General features: G+C 39.4%; 2 protein-coding genes across 3 annotated transcripts; both read right to left on the reverse strand.

Moving 5' to 3' along the window:
- Window positions 1-361: 361 nt before the first annotated feature.
- On the reverse strand, window positions 362-3,198 carry glod5 (glyoxalase domain containing 5). Its single transcript, XM_042769800.1, has 4 exons — window positions 2,996-3,198; window positions 1,661-1,813; window positions 1,405-1,560; window positions 362-588 (listed from the first exon to the last, which is right to left on the reverse strand). The coding sequence occupies exons 1-4, from the start codon at window positions 3,047-3,049 to the stop codon at window positions 466-468; spliced, it is 486 nt and encodes a 161-aa protein (XP_042625734.1). The 5' UTR covers window positions 3,050-3,198; the 3' UTR covers window positions 362-465.
- Window positions 3,199-4,203: 1,005 nt separating this feature from the next.
- Window positions 4,204-15,243, reverse strand: LOC109060033 (E3 ubiquitin-protein ligase RLIM-like). 2 transcript variants are annotated; one of them, XM_042769798.1, is made up of 4 exons: window positions 15,082-15,243; window positions 14,159-14,352; window positions 7,337-7,441; window positions 4,204-7,236 (listed from the first exon to the last, which is right to left on the reverse strand). In XM_042769798.1, the coding sequence occupies exons 2-4, from the start codon at window positions 14,325-14,327 to the stop codon at window positions 5,606-5,608; spliced, it is 1,905 nt and encodes a 634-aa protein (XP_042625732.1). In that variant the 5' UTR covers window positions 14,328-14,352; window positions 15,082-15,243; the 3' UTR covers window positions 4,204-5,605. The 2 variants fall into 2 exon arrangements, with proteins under 2 accessions (XP_042625732.1, XP_042625733.1); XM_042769799.1 differs by lacking the exon at window positions 15,082-15,243 and adding an exon at window positions 14,869-15,071.

Below are 15,243 nucleotides of genomic sequence, written 5' to 3' on the forward strand. Positions count from 1 at the left end.
TCAGGATGTAGGCTATTAATTTATTTGTTTCTTTTACATATTCAGGCTGAAGCAGCAAAACTAGTATTGGTCCTGTAAATGCAACGAGTCTTCACTCTTTTTCATTTTGATGGACAAATCTTTACACTATGGTTACATCTCCAAACCTCCAGACACCTGATGAGCTCTCCAGATCTTAATGGCTTCAAATGAATTTACCCCACAGCATAATTATAATTTAAAATCATGCACAGAGTCTCAGTTTGCAGGATTTGTGCTTGGACCAAAATCGTTTGATATAGAGGAAGCCACATAAGGAAGTTATAAAAATAAGGAAATGTTAGCTCAGCTGAAAGCACAAGTTAAAGCAATTAAAACCATGTTGTTTTGAAACCTTGTTTATTATTACGTTTAAAACATCTTTGGGAAGGCATCTGAGTACATGTTCATATTCATCTTAAGGCAATGATACAGCGCCCCTGCTGTCTACTGTTGGTAATTGGAGACTTCAATCAAGTTGTCATCAGGATCACGAAAATAGAGGGAGCGGATAGGACCCACAGCGCCCGTCCTGTCAACGGGACCCTCCTCTATTGTCACTCCACATGCCTGGAAATACAACATCAGCATGTGATGAAAACTATCTGTTATGCTTCAGTGTTTTGTTCTCTAAAACCAGGGATGTCAACCATTCAGAACTGAATTTAGAAAGGAAATAAGGAAAGAAATCCATTTACTGCTGTACTGTACTGTATGTGTAGTTTTAATTAAACTTTTTATTTTCAGCATGAACTACCAAGGATATTATGCAGGATATTTTAGAAACGGTTGGGAGACATTAGTAATGACTGAAATGTCATCTATAGAAATATGTATTCAAATTAAATGCTTTATATTTAACTTTCATTTTATTTAACAATGTGTTTTTAGCTGTTGATTTTGATTGGCAGCGTTCAAAACCGGAAAAGTTCATTCAGAAAATAAACCCTTGCTCTAATATTTTGATTTGGCTTCGTTTTGGAAATATTTTTTGGCTGTTAAAATAGACAAAACAACTGGCAATATTGTTTCTTAAATGTACGTTACTCAATATGAATGTCTGGACTTATAGAACTTGTCCTGAAGTTCAAAAACAACAGCTTTGCTTGTGTGATATTGCTTAATTATTAAATATGGAGGAAAACCTTTTAAAAATTAACCTCTCAATCAGTGAATTATGTGGTAGGCATTCTGTGGTACTGTATGGTAAAATTAATAAGCATTAATAGTAAAAATTATTATTTTGTTTAATTTGCAAAACTTGTATTGGACTAATAAATTTATCTGTTGAGTAAATTTTAATTGCAATTTCATTCCAATTCAAATTCAAATCAAATTCCATCTCTTGAGCTGAGGGGCCAATTCTGTCAAACACATATAAGTCACCTTGAGGTGGGCAGCGACGGTTGTCAGGGGGGTTTTGGTAATCAGACACAGGTCAGCAGATCCTGGTGTTGGGGTTTTGGCTTTGGGCTCAAACTCCTTCCCAGCCTGATGCAGGTTGAGTTTTTGCTCTCCAAAACTCAGAGCTTTACGGTCGCCCTGAAACACACGCAGTGCGGAAGCGACAGAGAATGCTTATACTCTGCTGCCACCATGTGGTATTATTTGCAGTGTGTTTATGAATGGAGTGACATTCTACCTTAAAAGTGACGACCTCCATCCCCAAAACCTTGGAGTAAAAATGTGTGCTTTTGTTCATGTCCCGAACCGTGAGCACCAGGTGGTCCAGATGACTGATGTGAACTGGACAGGAACTTTTGAACCGGACGGATGAGAGTCCACCGAGAACTGACTGGAAGTGAAACATTTTTATACATACAGAATGTTTATTTTATTTTATTTTTTAATTTTCAGCATCATTACTCCAGTCTTCAGTGTCACATGATCTTCAGAAATCATTCTAATATGCTGATTTACTGCTCAAGAAACATTTCTGATTATTATCAGTGTTGAACATTGCTGCGCTGCCAAATATTTCTGCGGAAATCCTGATACACTAATATTCAAAATATATTTTTAAATATTTTTATTCAGCAAGGATGCATTGAATTGATCAATATATGCATTGAATATATCAATAATTATACATATAAATATAGTAATAAAGTTATATATTTCAAATGAATGCTGCTCATTGAGCTTTCTTCTCATCAAAGAATACAGAGAAGAAAAAAAAACCTGCATCAAGGTTTCCACAAAACCAATAAGCAGCAAAAACTCTTTTCAACATTGATAATAATGAGAAATATGATTTCTGAAGGATCATGTAACACTGAAGACTGGAGAAATTATGCTGAAAATGCATCTTTGAAAATAGAAAATTATTTTAAAGTATAATAATATAATAATAATATTTCACAATATTACTGTTTTGTTGTGTTTGTGATTTAAAAAAAAAAAGCCTCGGTAAACATAAGAGACTTGTTTCAAAAACATCAAAATATCTCAGTAATTCCAGACTTTTGACTGGTAATCTGTTTGATTCTTGATTCATTTGGAAAGTTGTGTGTACCACTGCCAATCAGAAAGTTAATTATATCAATATTTATCTTATGAATATTAATGAATCGCCAATGTCTCTTAGTAACTTTCCTACAACGTCCACTCACTCACATTAAACATTCATAAGGAATGCCTTTCACACAATCACTTCTGGCTTCTTGATTGTAATATTCTGAAGCGTGCATCTTCTGTGCATGATATGTATTGTGAAAAGCGCTATTCAAATAAGCGTGAACTAACTAACGTCTGCCTTTGAGCCAATCAGTGGCCAAGCGTCACGTTCCCTAATTAATATTTATGAGCCAAGCCTTAGTACGATTCAAAATTCGCTTCCAGGAAACATCTCCCACATTTTTACAGCAATGAAGCACTATTAATGAAGTGGTCACTTAATATAACACTTTTCTATAATATAACATTTTTGCCATGCGCTATAGCTTTCCTTCATAAATTGAGAGAGAGACTTTGTTACCTTGCCGTGGCTCGAGTAAGAACGCAGAAAAGTCCCGCATACGCGTAGAGCCATATTATCACCGGAAAGTCAAAAATCACTGACGATATCACCTGTGCTAACCTGTCTGGACTCACAAAACCACAGAAACAAGTCTAACTGGATAATGACAAACGCTAGTGACCCTGCCGTAATCACTCTATTACACCCGCCACCGAGGACATGTGTGTGATTACGAAGAAGAAAAATATTTTATTCTTAAATCAAAGAGGGAACAAAAGCTACGAAACAGAGAGAGAACTACAGTACAGTGTTCCTCGCCTAACGTACTGTAGAAAAAAAAAATCAACTACTTTATATTTTCAACACTCTTGAGGACTTGGTTAGCTTGTTATTACATGGAATACATACAGTAATGTCAGATCTGAAAATATGGGGTGGAAAAGTGATATTTAGGACCATAGAAACAGTGTCTGATAAGTCCAGCTGGTTCATGCTCCACGGTATCTGGTGTTAATGGATCTTATCCTCGTAGTTTAATGATCTAAATATGTAATGTTAAGCAGTTCCCATAAAACTAGGCATTAGATCATCATGCATAAGCTGCATTTTAAAATGGCAAGGCTTTGATGTGAACAGATAATTTAGCTCAATGAACAAATCATCTTAGATTTATGTTTACCATATACAAACTGGAAAAAGTGTTTTAACAAAAAGTTGCAAAAAGTTATCAAGGAAGAAATGCATCATATTAACGTTTGCAAAAATTGTAAACAGTACTACTGACAAAACAAATAATGAGTCAAAACACATTAAAAAAAAGTGTTCACAAAAAAGATAAATTAACTAAGCAAAACTTTCCTCTCTCTCTCTCTCTGTAATATAGAAATGGCTAATTATGAATTATGAATAATATTTTGCTGTTGTCTCTCGTCCAAGCAGAAAGTGTGCAACGTCTGTGTGCCGTAAGCACTGCTGGTGTGATACAAGCAAATGTCACCTAGAGACTCCAAAGATGATTCAAAATAACACTGAACATTTGTGGAATATCAGTATTATTGATAAATACACACCTTGAACCGGAATGTGCAAGAACCAACAAAAAACTTTCAAAGCATATTACACCGTATGCATTGCTAAATTGTTCTGGTTGCTAGCAGGCCTGTGAGATTGACTGTGAGCTCCTTTATTCCACAGCAGCACTAAACATGATGGCAAGGCCACAGAGAAACGGTGAGGAAATCATTTTATTCATTTTAAACACAGCAAACTGGAAGCTAATCAAAAGATGACTTAAAATATAAGCTATAAATATGATGCTGACAAAAGAAATTCTATCAAGTAACTCGCTCTTATAATACATGACCTCTGAACAAGAATATGAATTAAACAATGGTTGGCTTGCTTATGATACATGAAATGATCATGCTGGAGAACATTATGCTTAGGCTGAGTATCCCAAGTCAACACAGAAACGATAAAGACAGATATCTCATCTATTGTTTCTAAATAACACTGCATTTGTTTTCCTAGCACGGGACTAAAGAACCTAAGCTCCCATACGAGCCAACCATTACATAATGAGAAAAATAATTTCCTCCTCAGAGTAAGATAAATGATGCTATTCTCAATGTACAGAACTGTTAGAAAAACTTCAATTTTAAGTCTTCATTTTAAATGTATATATTTACAGACTACAACATACAAGTCTATTTGTCAAAACGTCCTTTACAGTATCCTTATTAGCATTGCACAACATTGCCTACATGTAACCAAGTTTATTTCTTAATATATATGAAGTACGTTTGAGTCAGCCAACTGATGCATCATCGTCATTTGGGAAGACAGGCGAAAACACGACCTGAAGTCTCCACGTAGCATATTTACAGCCTCTTCTGTGTTTGTTTGTGTAAAAAGTGTCTGGCCATGTTTTCAAAACCAATGTTACTGGACACTTTCAAAAGCCAAATCAAAATCTATTCTATACAGGATGACAAACTCAGAATTACTACGTGAAGTTTACTACAATTTATCTGCATTTAGTCATTTATGATAATGGTGCAACTGGTACAACACACACTATGCTTTCATACCAACACACAACCAACGGTATGAAAACAAACTCAATGCATTTTCTGATTGAAATGTATTTGTGGATGAGCAGATTACACTTTTCTTGATCCTTAATGTTATTTTTAAGACCCAAATGATTAACTTTTATTAAAAAGCAATCTTTGTTATAATCTGATATGGAATACTAGCTTAAAAGTACAACTCAAATCTCTCTTTTAGCATGAAAGTGTATGTGCCACTCTCTAAGGTATCTCTACATTGCCCCTCATCCAATAATTTTGTTGAAAGTTGATGTTCAAGACAATAAATGATCAGGGCTTGCAGCATGGTCTTCATCGGTTGCGTCATGCACCAATATTTATTTAATTTTAAGATGGGTCAAAATACACTGATGTGTAGTTTGGGAAAAAATATTGGCACCGGCAAATCTGATAAAACTTAACGATGGCTTCATATAGGATGTATGGGAAAATCTCAGTACGAGTTCTCACATGACTAGGTAATAAATGTAAAGGGACGGGACGAAGGGATGTCAAAGTGTCACAAAACCAACTTTGGCTAGACGACACTCTCGCGGTTGGTGGAAACCAGAACCGCCCTGCGGCAAATAGGGCAGGTTGAGTTCTCTGAAAGCCAGCGGTCGATACAGTGCACGTGGTATTCGTGAGAGCAGGGCAGCTTCCGTAATTTGTTGCCTTCGGCGTACTCCGTGATGCAGACGCTGCAGGTTTTGAACGCATCGCTTTCGCCAAAGTTTCGCATGGAGAGGTTGTCGATCTGCTCTTTGGTGAGACCTCTGGGCTGGTCGTCATCTTCCTCGTTGAGTAAGAAGAAGTGCGCGAGTCGCAGAAAGGGCAGAGATCCGGTTTCATCCAGGCTATTGGGCGCCCGCTGTCTGCCTCGGTTCTCCCGAGGACTGTTAGCACCGGACGCTCCACCATCCACTTCCCTCTCCTCTGTCCGTGCCTCTAAACCACCCTGGTTAGAGCCTCCATTCCCAGGAAGGTAGGAGTCCGCTTCACCTGCAGCAGCTCCGGTGGAAGCATCAGGGTTACCCAGTCCTTCAGCCAGCTCTGCAGCTGGGCTGTCTTCACGGTTCGAGTCTGGATAGTCCGAGTCCATAAAGTAGCTAAGTTCACCGAAGCCAGTCATGATCTGACGAATCATAGACTGCAGAGCCAATGAAGTGGCTTCCCCGAGTCCAGTGTCCGAGATCCTGCGAATGGGAATGCGGATAGTGCTGACATACGTCCTCACTCCTGCCCGCTCCGAACGGGAAAAGGTCCGGCGGAAACCCCCGCGCTCAGTCTCATACAGTAAAGTGTTGTTGGAGGTCTGCGAACGAGACCTGGTACGGTTAGCGATGCTGTCTCTCTGGCGGTACTCTCCGGGACGTACCCTGCGTACCTGCAAATCCAGCATTATGGTTGGAGGACGACGACCTGAGGCTCCTGCTTCTCCAGCAGATGCCTCTCTCTCCTGCGGTGCTGCGGGGACCTCGGGAGCTGCTCCCGATTCTTGAGTTTCTGTTTCCACTGTGCTCTGCCTAGACAAAAACAACTGCCGAGTCCTTGAGCTTCCCTCGACCTGGGGCTCAGGAAGGATCTCGGGATTGTGAGAAGGTAGGCCGTGCTGAGTTGGCGGAAGTCCATCCAATCTTTCGAGGTTGATCGGCGAGCGACCTCTTGTGGTGCGAGCCCTTGTTCGTCGCTGCTCTGGGCTTCTACTGCGAGCCCTAATTTGTCCCCTGCGTGGTTGCTCTACTGGGGGCAAGGTTGGGGGAGGTGAAGTTCGGGGATTTGGTGCAATTACTTCCGTGTTTTGAGTCAGGGTGATAGGAACTGGAAGCTCTGGCTCTACTATAACAGCCAGCTCCTCCACCACTGGTTCCTCAACCACCTCTGCAGTCTCCATAAGACTCTCCGGCTCAGACACAGGGACATCTGGTCTCTCCTGGCCCCCTTCTAGCCTTTCCGTCTGCGTTTGCTGCTCAGCTATGTTGCGGTTGACATTGATCTCCAAGCTGAAACGGAAATCACCGCTGTTGGGATTGGTTTGGCTCACGGCCCGCCATGACTGGTTACCCCGGTTACCGCTCCTCGTCGTATTCCCCGTCTGTCGTACAGTGTTGAGCCAGTCAAGAAGGCTCTCCCCACTGGGGTTTTCCTCAGTGCCCTCCAACTCTGTCGCTGAGAATAACAAGAACATGGTTTTCAAGAAATTATTACAGGAAAAGTCACCGTGATGATATTGATTCTATACAAACAGGAAAATGTACAGCTGACTTACCAGCAGGCTCTTCCCTTCTCTCCTCAGTGGAGCCATTACTGGGCGGCTCAGGGCCATCCTTGACCTGCCGAAGGCGGCTTAACAGTTCATCTGCCGTAATTTCACCTGACCAAGAAATGAATGTGTTAGAATTAAGATGCAAGAGAAAGAGTTGGGATTTTTCAGGGACATGTAAGCTTAGGTAAAGTCAGGCAGACCAATCCAATGCACTGATCACTGTGGTCAAATTCAGACAATTACATGCATCCAAATGTTTCTCCAGTTTGACCTTCTCTTCGCATGAAATTAGAATTCTGTGGCTTTTATTTCGAGGTCATCTATAATCCAGTTCCCTAAAAGTGAATCAACGAAATTTACTTTCAGAAGCTAAGTCATGTTCTTCTGAGAAAAAGATAAAAAAAAAAACTGATGCACTATGGGGAAGTTCCAAATGCTCATCCAATAAATTTCTCTCTAAAACCATTTCCCTTTTAATACCACCTGCCTCTGACTAGCAAAATCGAACTGAAAAATCACAGTTCACTGATGTGAGAAAGTCTATAAAGTTGCAACCAGACTTCAAAGTCTCAAAAGGAAATATGTCAACACAAAATAGAAAACGGAGCTTCTCAACCAATGGTGGCTGATAGGGTGAAATGTGAATGAAAGCAAAAAAAAATTCTAATTCTTTTAATAACTGCATGGCTTGCACAACAAAACATCCTGATCAATGGTTAAAAAAATACTTCATTACACATAAAAGAAATTTAGCAAAACACTGCATATCCGACTGCAGTAAGCTGTTGACAAGATGAATGTCCGTGTTGAAACACAATGAAACTGGTTGGAAATAGCATAGATGTATAATAACAGATAAAATGTTTACTATAGTACTAAAAAAAAAAAAAACGTAGTGTAATGAAGAAAATGTTATTAAGGGGATAGTTCACCCAAAAATGAAAATTCTATCATTAATTACTCACCCTCATGTTATTCCAAACCTGCGTTCATCTTCAGAACACAAATTAAGACATTTTTTATGAAATCCGAGAGCTTTCTGACCCTCCATAGACACCAATGCAACTACCACTTTCAAGGCCCAGAAAGGCATTAAGTTTTCTTTGTGAACAAAAAGTATTCTCGTAGCTTCATAACATTACGGTTGAACCACTGATCTTACATGGACTATTTTAACAATGTCCTTACTGCCTTTCTGGGCCTTGAACGTTTCAGTTGCATTGCGGTCTATGCCGAGTCAGAAAATATCTTTATTTGTGTTCTGAAGGTGAACGGGTTATGGGTTTGGAACGACATGAGGGTGAGTAATTAATGACAGAATTTTCATTTTTGGGTGAACTATCCCTTTAAGATAATTAAAATGTCACAAAAAGACTTTCAAATGGAAAAATACAAAATTATTCAGGAAGGAGTATTACATACACATATTACAACTTTGAGTATTATAAGAAAATAATGCAATAAATATGCACTGTCGAAAGCTCCACTCACTAAAATATAAATAATTATACAATGTTTATACATTTTACATTCCTAAAGCCCAGGTTAACGTTCTTATTCGCATTTTTCAGTGTCATTGACCGGATAAACATGTGTTTCTTCTCATGAACCCCTCACGATAATGAATATTGCAGCAATGTTACAGTAATATGTATTATGAGTCAAGACAAAGGGAGACTTTTTTTTAGGTGCTTTTCTTTGGGAAGAAAAATATCAGAAACAAGATTCCAGATGTAATCTAGTGAAGTAATTATATGGTAAATAATTAGACTATGTTTTATTGGCTCAGTCCAACAAAAGTGACATGGTTTTTTGCAGCAGTAAATATTATGTGGCTTCAGGGATCTGATTACAATCCGTTCGGGTGCGTTTACACCTGGCATTTAATGTGGTCAAGTGAGATCTGATGTTAATGCCAAGTGCCAAAAGGGGAAAAGTGTTTTAACAGTCTACAAGATCAAGATTTTCAATGGACATGGCACATGCATTTTTTGATACAGCACATCCATGGCTTCTTCTGACGAAGTTGGATATGAAGAATTTCACCATCAATTACACACTAAATGAAGTCTAGTCTTTATGCAGTAGCTGTCCAGAAAGACTTCTCGTTAAACAGCAACAGAACAGGACAGTACTGAAAACCACCGGACTTACCAGGACAAGAAATGTCCATTCAATGCCATCTCCTGGCAGGGCGTATGGCTAAAGGATGCTCCAAAATAACATTCCTTTCCACTGTCCTGGGACATAAAAGGATTGGGTGTCTTCATAAGTTTGTGTTATGTTCATTCAATTGTTTCTGAGCACAGAACCATTAAAATAAAATGCAAAAAGCTAAATTGGAATTGCTTACAAAAGAACCTAAAGCGGCTCTGAGAGACCTGTGAAAGACCTGTGGTTTCACAATATCTATATCAAAACAAAGAGATTAACTTGTTCTGGAGCTTAAAATGTACACACGGCTTGTGACTTGTGTTGAGTTCAAAATTGGAAAAGATGTTCTGCTGTGTTTAGTGATTTTGGCAAAAATATTGGACTAAAACAGCCAAAAAAATAAATTAAATTCAGTTTGCTGCCGAAATAATTGACTGAAACAGTGGTGTTTAATCAAGTGCTTTCCCAGTGGCTCATTTTGACCGCATCAGCATCTATTCCATGCATACAATGTGGTATAACTCTTTAAGAGAAGAAAAAGTCTCAGCTTTTCAATTTTGTCAATTTGATCATGAAATTCGAATAATGCATGTTTTTTTTATTGCTAGTTCACTACTAGTTGTAACCCAATTCACAATGGTGTTGAAAGAAACAGTACAACTCACTGAAATAAATCAGGTCTCATGTAATCGCTTATGTAATTGCTCAGTCATTCACGTAAAGTCAGGAAAGCCATTCAAAGTCCTTATCATTTTGCTAAATAACATGAATATGTAATATAGTGCATATACCAGTTGGAGACATCTTCATTATTTAATGTATGTCTGAATAAATCTGTCATACAATTTTATTTGAGAGTTGAATATTAAATCGGATTAATTCACTAATTATTAACTAAGCTTTAGTTTAAATTGTTGTCTAAATGGAAGCTTTTGGAGTTTCAGTAAACAATTCATTTCGGTGCATCACTAGCTGTGACTGGCCATGAATCACATGTGTAACATCACTGGCATCAAACCTGGTGTGATGCATTTTGAGTTGCAGTGGAAGGGGAGATGTTCTGTGTATAGTGACTTTGGCTTTTGGAGTCTTGTAACAGCACACACTATAGACTGAGCAGTATGGACTACTTCTGTGGTTCTGTTTTTTTTTTTTTTTTTTTTTTGTCATTTCAGGAGTCACAGTCGCTTTTGTTGCATGGAAAAGAGCAGCACAGACATTCTTTAAAATATCTGCTTTTTATTTTCGACAACAGAAAGAGAGTGAGTTATTTTCATTTTTATGATTAATTGAATGCGATTGTAATGCGCATCTCATCAGTAAAGCCGTGACTTGTAGTAAATCACCATCACCTGCTTTCAGATGGAGTGGCATTTACTACACAGAGCCGTAGTTCACTGACAAGCTAGGCAATATCGTGTTCATAATCACAGATGAATTTGCATTAAATTTACATGGCTTTCTAAACATGCCGCTCTCATGTGAGACGTGAGTGCAACGCTGATAGATGTCCCTCTAGAAAATGTGACAAATATGCATTCTGTGTGAACGGCTTGGTTTCAGTTTTGACGTAAACATCATCTCCCATTGATGCTCTCGTTTTCCATAATATATTGAATGAACAACATAGCAGCACAGCATCTAGTGGCTTCAACTGGATAGGCTAACAAAAGCATTAAAATGCAATGACACTTACATCGTCATCGCATTTTGTGCTCCACTGATAAGGCTGTCTGACAGCTAACGCAGTAAAATTCGAATGCAACATTTATGCATTCGAATGAGGAATTTTTTTTTTATTCGACGAATATTACATTTTTTACATTACCAGGGCTCCAGACTGTGACAATTTCTTTCTGCCGGTGCGACCACCGCATTGCCCAACTCATAAGCGCTGCCATTTCTGTTGCATTTGAGAAACATAGCGGCGTTTAGTTTCGCTTTCGTTTGCTGTTTCTCAAATGCAACAGACCGTTTCTCAGCTCGGGCCGCAACACAAACAAACTTGTCCGAACTCAGAACAGTTTTACTCGGGAGCCAAAGTTGATTTTGCGACACTGTTACTGCACAGTAGGCATGGGGCGATAACTGATTTCAGGGTTTGAAAAAGTCACGGTTTCAAAACCACTAAAATTTTCCGTTATACCGCTCCTGCAGTATGCACAGTTTTTTTATGTGTCATCAAAGACGGAAAGTGCAGGACTCCTTCAGGTTTGTGCAGCTAAGAGCGAGTCACACGACCCCTCCCTCTCCGCTTGGTGCGAGCAGTCAGTGAGAGTAACCTGTGTGTAGGAAGGCCGAAGGGGGTGAATCCCTGGAGCCATTCCCCCATCGTAGAAGACAAAGTCAGTCATATGGGAATTTTTTGGGTAACGTAGACTAACCATGTTCTGTACACAACGATGTTCCATACAGATGACGTTTTAGTGCTGAATAAATACTTCCAGTTCGAACAAACTATATATCTGTGTCATTTTCATTTCTCCCTCTTTCATCCACGATCAAGACAGAGACCCACCCGCTGTTTGTTACAGTGTTGAAATAAATAATATTTGGATTGCTACCGAGGCAGATAACATGGCTAATTAACTAGCTAACGTCAACTAGTTTCCTCACTCACGTTACTTCACAGAGCGGGGAATAGCAGTCTAAAGTACGTACTGTACTTTTCTGCTTTCGCGTTACAATAACGCGCTCTCGCTGCTGCTTCTGCACCACATACTGTATACGCACTGCAGACGGAGTACGTGTGAACCTTGAGCAATAAATATATTTCAGCACCTGAGGCACTGCTACAATGAGCTCTATGACCAATGCCTGGCAAAAAACAAAACAAAAAACAAAGCCCTGGACACGGGATTTATTATTTGTATTTATTTATTTATTTATTTTAATTTTTTTGCCATATGTCTAGACATTTTGTAACACCTTTACTTAGTGATTATTTTGACTTATGTCTGTTCTAGAGACATGTTACAACTTTTTGATGAAGCTCTAATTGGTTTTCTTTTGGAACTTTGTTTCAAATTCATACTGAATGCTTTTATGACTGTAAAGCATGTCTGTGTGTGTCAAAATCGTGATTAAAATCAAAATCGCAAAATTGATCAAAGAAATCGCGATAGGGTTTTTTTTTGTCCATATCGCACAGCCCTAGCTCAGAAGTGAGATGTCCCATTCACATGTTTTAGAGCTGTAATTGCAATACCATGATACTGTGATATTTTTATCTAAGGTTATCATACCGTCAGAATCTCATCTCAGGCCCATGCCTACTGCACAGATGCAACAGTGCTGCGAGATCCGGTGAGAAGCATTTGAATTCACTGCACAATGATAAGGTTGCTGCGAGATTTACTGAGAATCATTCAAATTCTGCACAGAATTCACAGTTATAAACAGCGCTGACGTACATCAGGAAACCGAAGCGGTAACATTAACTGTAACCATGGTGTTGTGTTAGAAACAGTCGAATGTATTACATCATTCATTTCAGGGTTTGTACAACCTTCTGAGAAAGAAATTCAACTACTATTCAGTGACTTTCAAGCATTTCACACAACAGTTTCCAGCACTTCAAAGCTCAAAAATGATCCAGTTCGGATGCTATTTTTAATGGGATGAACAAAATATACTTTGTGGCAAACAAACACTAATAGTTTTGCTAGAATCACACGCCGCCTGTATATTGCCTCGAATAATCACCTCATATCAAGCACAGTCATGTTACTTTCTGTTAACTGAAACCCGACAGCAACTATAACTTCAGCTGCAGTGCACACAATTATAATTATCCTTTATGTTTAGGTCTAAGAACACAATAAAAACATTACCGGAATTTCAAATCTTAAAACAATTAAATAATCAAACTAGGGCTGTGCAAAAAATCGAATGTGAGTTTCATGCGCATCTCATCAGTAAAGACGCTCCTGTGATTAGTAGTATATCTCCAGCACGTGCGTTCAGATCAGGGTTGCCAGGTTTTCACAACAAATCCTGCCCAACTGCTTCTCAAAACTAGTCCAATCGTGTTTCGTTCCGGGCGATTATAATACACGTTTTTTGGCAGGGTTCCCTTGTTAATATTCTCATTTTAGGAGCTAAATATCACGTTATTGGTATTGGGGTCGCTTCAACCCGCGAACATGAAAAACAACCACAGACTTGGCAACACTGGTTGGCATTTACTACACAGAGCCGTAATTCACTGACAATCTACACAAAATCGATTTTAAAATCGCAGGCGATTCTTTGTCAATTTTGTGTAGCTTGTCGGTGGACTACGGCTCTGTATAGTAAATGCCAACCAGTGTTGCCAAGTCTGCGGTTGTTTTTCATGTCCGCGGGTTGAAGCGATACCCCAATACCAATAACGTGATATTTAGCCCCTAAAATGCGAATTTTACCAAGGCAACCCTGCCAAAAAACGTATATATTAACTCCGGGATGCAATTTTTATTGGGGAACCTCCTGGAAACGCGACTGGACTAGTTTTGAGAAGCAACTGGGCAGGATTTGTTGTGAAAACCTGGCAACCCTGATCTTAATGCACGTGCTGGAGATATACTACTAATCACAGGAGCGCCTTTACTGATGAGATGCGCATGAAAATCGCATTCGATTTTTTTGCACAGCCCTAAATCAAACACAAACACAAACCAAAGGCTTTACCAGGTGTGCCAAGCAGATTGTTGTCTCTCATGAGCCGATAGTCTTCCTCGCTGAGATTGTTGACGAACTGGTAGAAGGCCTCTTCTCGGTCCAGACGGTCCAGCTGTCTTCGGCGTTGTGTTTCGGACTGATCGCTGCCGAGCTGATCTGCATTATCCTGACCCTCCATCACTGTGTCCAGCTGTCAGATACAACTACACACACACATCACGTTAGTGTCAATCAGTCCAGACACACAAACTGAGCCCAGAGCCATCGTGCTCAGCTCTACACGACATGTGACTGTAATAAATGAGCACAGCAATCATCTTTATCATATGATGCCAACACTATCAAATGATAACACAGATCCTGCATGTAAATACACGCGTTTCAAGTGTTACCTGAAGCTAAAGGAACTGGTTAAAACCTGAAAGCGCTCGCTGACTGATATAATCATCCATTAAAGAGTAAAACTGTGAGCTGGACACGATCTTTCGAGTCTGTTCAAATATATAATTACATGACTGCAACCAGAGAGACTGAAAACAAAATGGCATCAGCGAGCTAAACAGGCTAAAGCTCAATAATTTTAAGGAAAACAACCTTTATGTTTGTCCTTGGTGTCACATACAGTCAGCGCAATAAATGAAGTCGGATCATAAATGTGTTGCTAAAACATCAAAGCAGTATCACATCAAAGGTGTATTTCTCAATGTGTGACGACAAACCTCTCGCAACAACGAACTGAGGAGAAGGCTGAAGGCTAATGTTAGCTGTAGCTGAGCTCAAACTGGGCTTCGGTTAGCTCGCACAGCCGACGGACAAACAGCGAGCTTGTTCATGCTAAGCTAAGCTAACGTTAGCATTAGCACTAGCACGGCTGTGAGATAAAAACAGCCAGCAGTCGGCGAATCTCCGATGAGGAAAACACAGAAGAATACCTCAATAAATACGTCGAAGTCGTATCTAATAACCGTTCCGTATCCGCCTCGGTGATGTTTGTTAACGTTAATCTTGACAGCAATTCAGGAGTTCATTTTCTCAAACGTCTCTTCGGCGTCGACTCTACTTCCGGTGTGTGCGGAACTGTACGGAAACGCAAT

Source organism: Cyprinus carpio, chromosome A14 (genome assembly GCF_018340385.1).
Source record: "Cyprinus carpio isolate SPL01 chromosome A14, ASM1834038v1, whole genome shotgun sequence".
In the NCBI taxonomy this organism is placed as follows: domain Eukaryota; kingdom Metazoa; phylum Chordata; class Actinopteri; order Cypriniformes; family Cyprinidae; genus Cyprinus; species Cyprinus carpio.